The 7483-nt window shown below is 37.7% G+C and overlaps 1 protein-coding gene across 1 annotated transcript in view; it reads right to left on the reverse strand.

The window, feature by feature from the left end:
- Positions 1-7263, reverse strand: part of LOC126365930 (2-amino-3-ketobutyrate coenzyme A ligase, mitochondrial) — a 72338-nt gene extending 65075 nt beyond the window's left edge. The window contains exon 1 of the mRNA XM_050008697.1: positions 6654-7263. Coding sequence (XP_049864654.1) covers positions 6654-6690 — 37 coding nt within the window. The 5' untranslated portion in view covers positions 6691-7263. The remainder of the gene's footprint in view (positions 1-6653) is intronic.
- Between the last annotated feature and the right edge of the window lie 220 nt (positions 7264-7483).

Genomic DNA, 7483 nt, shown 5'->3' on the forward strand with positions numbered 1-7483 from the left:
GAGGAATGAAAGAAAAGGACTGGAAAGGTTTAGGAAATGGAGAGAGTTTCAGAAAAGTCACCCAGAATCCCATCTTACTGAATGGGATGAGATGGAAATACTGACTCTTGGAGACTGCACCAGTGCAGTCTGCAACAAGCAATCTTTTCTTCTTGTCCTGTCCTGTAAGTCTCCCCTGACCTAGGGCTACAATCAATTTTTCCAAAATTCTTCTCATTTCCAATGCCATGCCAGTCCTTTTCTTCACTCCCAGTTTTGTTCCCTTCAGCCATTCTGTCACAAGCTTGCAAATTTCCCTAACTTTTATATGTTTTCTCCTGCTGCTGCTTGGTGAGTAAATTTTTTTTTATTTATCCAATTGCACTACTGTCCATTAAAATTACTACACCAAGAAAAAATGCAGATGATAAACGGGTATTCATTGGACAAATATATTATACTAGATCTGACATGTGATTACATTTTCATGCAATTTGGATGCATAAATCCTGAGAAATCAGTACCCAGAACAACCACCTCTGGCTGTAATAACAGCCTTGATACGCCTGGGCATTGAGTCAAACAGAGCTTGGATGGTGTGTACAGGTACAGCTGCCCATTCAGCTTCATCACGATACCACAGTTCATCAAGAGTAGTGACTGATGTATTGTGATGAGCCAGTTGCTCGGCCACCATTGACCAGACGTTTTCAATTTATGAGCGATCTGGAGAATGTGCTGGCCAGGGGAGCAGTCGAAGATTTCCTGTATCCAGAAAGTCCCATACAGGACCTGCAACATGCGGTCGTGCATTATCCTGCTCAAATGTAGTGTTTCACAGGGACTAAATGAAGGTTAGAGCCACGGGTCGTAACACATCTGAAATGTAACTTCCAATGATCGAAGTGCCATCAATGCGAACAAGAGGTGACCGAGATGTGTAACCAATGGCACCCCATACCATCACGCCGGGTGATACGCCAGTATGGCGATGACGAATACACGCTTCCAATGTGCGTTCACCGTGATGTCGCCAAACATAGATGGTAACATCATGATGCTGTAAACAGAACCTGGATTCATCCGAAAAAATGATGTTCTGCTACTCTTGCACCCAGGTTCATCATTGAGTACACCATCACAGGCAATCCTGTCTGTGATGCAGCATCAACGGTAACCGCAGCCATTGTCTCCGAGCTGATAGTCCATGCTGCTGCAAATGTCATTGAACTGTTCGTGCAGATGGTTGTTGTCTTGCAAACATCCCCATCTGTTAACTCAGGAATCGAGACATGGCTGCACAATCCGTTACAGCCATGCAGATAAGATGCTTGTCATCTCAACTGCTAGTGATACGAGGCAATTGGGATCCAGCACAACATTTCGTATTACCCCCCTACCCACCGATTCCATATTCTGCTAACAGTGATTGGATCTTGACCAACGCGAGCAGCAGTGTCACAATATGATAAACTGCAATCGCGATAGGCTATAATCTGACATTTATCAAAGTCGGAAATGTGATGGTACGCATCACAAGGCATCACAACAACGTTTCACCAGGCAATGCCGGTCACCTGCTGTGTATGTATGAGAAATCGGTTGGAAACTTTCCTCATGTCAGCACATTGTAGATGTCACCACCGGTGCTAACCTTGTGCTCTGAAAAGCTAATCATTTCCATATCACAGCATCTTCTTCCTGTCGTCTTTGTGGTGTAGCAATTTTAATGGCCAGTAGTGTATACCAGTTTTCTAAAATCGATTATTTGTGTTGATATATTACTTCTCTAACATGAGTGATTACTTGACACAAATGCCATAAACAGTTGTTGATTCTACAAGAAAACACTAAAGTGTCATCATTTACATCAAATATTAAATTTATGTAACTTGGCAATAATTTTTTCTTCTACTGTTATTCTGTCTCTCACTTACTGTATATTCTTTTATATTTATTGCTGAGTGTTGTAATCAGTAATAGACATAGAAACATCCAAGGTTTTGGCACGAAAAGCTTTTGACCAAATTAAGCAGTTGATGGGGTAATGGAAAAAGTGACTGTATGTGTGGATTAGAATACTGATTTTATTTGGGATAGTTCTGATCTGGAGCACCTTGAATTACTGATGTCCAGTTTTGATTCAATAGCGACAGATAACTTGTCTATATTTAAATGCCTGTTATGAAAAAAATGTGAGCTCAATAATATATTGTTTACCTGAACATGATGATCAATTGGCAGCTGTAAAGCATCCCCACCAGTCAGGTTCATGTACTCATAAGAGGGTAAAAGTAAAATGTAACAGAAATTTAAATGCTGACTCAGATACACTGTTTACTGAGAATTTACGAGATGAAAATGGGAAGAAGTTTATCTGGAGCACACAATTGACGAGAAATTTAATACTTACCTAAAACATTCTTACACCATTATCAATCCAGGTTTCCTTTACAATGGGTAAGGAAAAATTACAGTTAAAGCCAAGGCAAGGGGTGTCTAACATCTGAGATCCATATACGTTGAACTAAGAAGAGAGAGCTATATTTAATACAAAGCACTATCTCTAATAAAGACTTAAAGTGCACTATGAGCAATATTGAAAAATTCTTCACTGTGTCCCTGCAAAGGCAAAAATAGTGTATTATGCATAAAAATAATCAAATTTCCCAAAATATAACTGTCTGCTAGTAGTTATGCAGTTGAACAATATGTAAATGCTGGGAATACAAAATTATTATGCACAAGCAATCTGTACTCATCAGCTTTCTGAGCAAAGGAGAAATAAATCCTAGCATAGCTTTGCAGGTGACGTCATTGATCTAACCTTGCCTTAACATAACCAAAATACCTAAGTCAGTGAAAAATTTTCTCCTGAAAGTGACCAGTTGGCCGCTATTTAAATTATGGGAAAATACAAGCAAATACCTTACTGACAAATGGTGTTCTGAGGGGAGAAATGAATAGGGTCTACATGTATGACTGTAGGTGATGCCATTGATCTTGCCAAATTATGTAAGTCAGTGTAAAGTAGTTTCTGGTTTCTCTTTTAGACTTCTTAAACAGCTGTCAATTCTTTTATCTTTGAGGATATTGCAGATTTCTCATGACTAAGTTTTGCTTATGGTAATGAAGTTCAGTGATTTATGCAATATTCCTGTTCTCTTTTAGACAGAATGGCACTTTAACTGAAATGATGAAGCTGAATGTCACAAGAAACTTCACAGCCCTCCAGTGCTTGGCGAATTTTTTGTTTTTCCTCTCTCTCGCTTCATCCAGTGCTTGCCTCATTTTTTGTTTTTCCTCTCTCTTCCTTCGAGTTGGCGGCAAACAGTTGGGAACAATTTGGAACTTTATTAGGCATGAAACTTATAAATTCTGCAAGGTAAATAATATTGGACTCCCAGAAGATAGTAGCAGTGAAACTGAGGTGATATAAAATTCAAATTACTGGCTATAAAATTTACTGAATTCTTACTAACTAAAAACGCAGGGACAATAAATGGCCCATCAAAGATGTATCTACTAGTTTCACTTAGACAAATAGGAATTGCAGACTTCACTATCAGAGATTAATTTTGCCAAAGCATATCAAATAGGAAACATAGAGTGATTTGTCTCATCAAATGCAGCAAATTACTATTCAAAATTGAAAACAGTAGCCCAAGGTGTCCCTCAAGGCTCGATTCTAGGACCTATTTTGTTCTTGTTCTATGTTATTGATTTACCAAACAATATAAATGTTCCATTGGTTTTATTTGCAGACGACACATCTGTATTAATTGAAAACCAGGAGCCAGAAAACATTCCTCTACATAATAAACACAATGAACAAATTAGAAACATGGTTGCAACTGAATGGATTAAGATTGAACATCCCCAAAACCCACATAGTCCAATTCAGGGCAAAACAGTCAAAGCCCCAAGAAATTACAGTAACTCATAATAATCAGGATATAGAAGAAGAGGATTCTGTGAAGTTTTTAGGGTTAAACCTAAGTAAAAATCTAAATTGGAATAAACATGTTGACTACCTGTTAAACAAATTATGTAGCTTTGCATTTTCTATACTAATATTAGCTGGTGCAACAGACATGAACACAAGGAAAATTGCATACCACAGCTACTTTCAATCATTTATAAGGTATGGTATTGTTTTTTGGGAAAATTCAAGCAGTATATTGTGCATACTAAAGTTACAGAAAAGAATAATAAGGAACATGTGTACTGCCGATCCAAGGACATCATGTCACCCACTATTTGAAAAACAACAGTTATTAAGAGTTCCCTCCTTATACATCTATGATATTATCATCTTTCTTTACAGCAATATAAAGTTAGTCGAGAAAATCTGTTTCAATCACACGTATAACACGAGAAACAAAGACAATTTTATGCTTTCCACTAATCGCTTAAGCCTATATGTGCAGTCTTCTCAGTATATGGCAATGAAAATTCATAACAAGCTAAAAGGAAAGAATGTTCTGAGTATGAACCTAGAGATACTGAAAAAAAAGCTATACTTGTCAAATGCTGCTACTACACTGTTGAGGAGTTCATGAAGGACGAACTGAACATTTGAGCAGGATAAATTTACATATAGTCTTTTGTGAAAATTTAGCTGTCCTTCACAAATGGGAGGAAAGAAAAATAAAAGTTTATCTTAATGTTAAAATTCTTTGTACCAAGTAGGCCTAAGTTGTGTTATATTTTTTTTTTTTTTTTTCGTGTCTCCTGTACACTAATCATATGATTAGAAATTGTATGTTATGAGATGTATAAAACACTATTCACTATTCTGTCAGAGATCACAAAAATTGTTATGTCACTAACAAGGTGCATATATTTTGGGTATGACAGTATCTTAGCCAGAGTATTAAATCTTTTGTTGAGTTGGTAGTGCCACCATTGAGTTACCTTTGTAACAGTGGATGGGTCAAGGTTTATTTCCTGACAGAATGAAGTGTGCAGTACCAGCAGCAACATCCACTTATAAAAGTTGCTTATTTTTAGGCTTAGGTCTTTCAGTGCTCTGTCACATTCTACTCACAGTACCTAATTTCCCATCTGATATTCACCTGTTTCTTTTTCTGGTTGTATTAAAGTTCATTTACCTTGTAGTCCTTCAATATATTCCTTCCACCTTTCAGATTTCCCTTCTTAGCTTAGTACTGGCTTGGCATCTGAGCTTTTGATATTCATACAGATCTCTTCAGTTTTCCAGTAGGTGGCATGTATCATTCCCCTGGTCATTCATATTCTACATACAGCCTTGCATTTGCTCTCTGGCCATAACATCTTAGTCATTTTTGAAATTTCTGACAATCTCATTTTTTAGACATCTTTATTCTATTTTGATAACTTTATTTGCTTCATTTTTATATTTTCTTCTTTCATCAATTAAATTCAGCATCTTGTGTGTTATCCAAGCTATCTGCTCAGCCTTGTCATTTTGTCTATTTGATAATATGCTGCCTTTACAATTTCATCTCTCAAAGCTGCTACTTGGTTTGTCCGTATTATGTATAATATTGGATCCTGCATTCATGTTGCAAATTATTTGTTTCTGTTGGATTTCTCACTGCTAAAGTTATTTGTGAAACAAAGATCAGTCAGGTGGGAGTAGCAGCCGAAGTTAACACTGAATCTGGACTTTTATTTTCTTTAATACATTTGAACATATTCTTTACTGATTGCTTCTAGTTATTTCTCTAATTTGGACTTACAGATGAGAGAATGAGGAACGGACCTGAATAAAAGTTAAACTAGTGTAGTTTTAATATGAACTGTACAGATGTGTCACAGAACACCCTAAACTATTCAAACATCGGGCAGTTCATTCTATTGCGGAAAGAAAGTATATGTTGACTGTGTGTTTCAACAAATGTAATTTCCAACAAAAGAGAAAGCTGGTAACAGAATGACAATGATAATGACAGTTAGGCTAATTGGAAAAAGGATTCGCCAATGTCTCTTGTAATAGCAAAGTATTCCCGTCTTTGGGTTATGAGAATGGATACTTTCTACAAGCCCGCCCCGAAAAAAATGTAAATAAAATATAATATAATATCACAATTGTGTAATTGTTATTTAAGAGAAGTGCGGACTGGTATTTTTGACTCGTCAAACTTCTTGGGAAATCCGAAATTCGCTTGCATTATGTATATGTTACCTGGAATTTCAAAGACCCGTTATGGGTGATCCAGGACAATCTGCTAGGGTTTAAACAACTAAGTCAGCGACTTAAGGTCATTAAAAACTGCACGGCACCCTGAACTCGAACAGGCGGCTGTCACGCCATCAACTGACATCGTCTAAACAAATTTGTTAAAAACTGAAAGTTTATTTTTAGTTATAAAGACAATCCTGAAATGTGTAGTGATAATAACTGCAGCATACCCATCAAAATAGTCAGACCATTATTAGGATCTAATCCTAAAAAAAAGAAAGGCGCACTACGACGATGAGTGAGGAATCTAGCGTAGTGAAACATAAGTTCGTATTGAGGAGTTTTTGTTAAGTCTTCAATGCCTTATTATAAACAGGGAAAAATTCAGTGTTGTTTTCATCATCGTTGAGAACTATGGACATCCCTACTGACTTCACTACTGTCTGGAAATATAAGAGAAGCTCCAGTTCAAATTACTTTTGTTGGACAAAAAATCAGCACTTACAGCATTTAAAAGACTTAGCTGCCGCCAGAACCGTCATTCTATCGTCTTCAGGACGACAGTAGGGCTACATATGAGTAGCACGCTCCGAGGTTCTGCAACGGAATTATTGTTGTCCGAGCGCAGTGGAACAGGGCTCCTGGGGTGCAGTCACGCAGTATATAAACTCTTCAAAAACATACGATGACACCGATACAACTGTGGACGTATCACTGAAATCACAATGGTATGGAAAGCAGAGAGCCATCTGATTCGTGAAGTTCTGCTACTTTTTTTTTTCTGGTCTTTCACGCGACTACAGGAGGCGATCGTGAAAACACATTTCTCGCAGCAGCTACGAACATACTTGCTTGTTTTTCTCTTCGACACGGAGCGGTCACGCCCACTGAGAACAAGTTTCTTCAAGGTGATCGCCAACTCGAAGCGAGAGAGAGGAAAAACAAAAAATGCGGCAAGCCCTGGCGGGCTGTGAGGTTTCTTGTGGCATTCAGCTTCGTCATTTCAGTTAAAATACCATTCCGTCGAAAAGATAACAGGACTTCTGCGTAAATCACTATACTTAATTTCCGTACGCAAAACTTATTCCTGAGAAATCTGCAAGACCTTCAAAGATAAAAGACTTACTTTTAAGTAAATAGGCAGCTGTTTGAGAAGTCTGAAAGAGAAACCGGAAAGTACTTTACACTGATCTATATAATTTGGCAATCGGTAAGGCAAGATCAACGGCATCATCTGTAGCCGTACATATAGACCCTATTCATTTCTCCCGCCCTCAGAACACCGTTTGTCAGTAACGTATTTGCGTGTATTTTCCCGTCATTTACAGAGCGGCC

The sequence above is a fragment of the Schistocerca gregaria genome, chromosome 4 (assembly GCF_023897955.1).
Source record: "Schistocerca gregaria isolate iqSchGreg1 chromosome 4, iqSchGreg1.2, whole genome shotgun sequence".
In the NCBI taxonomy this organism is placed as follows: Eukaryota; Metazoa; Arthropoda; class Insecta; order Orthoptera; family Acrididae; genus Schistocerca; species Schistocerca gregaria.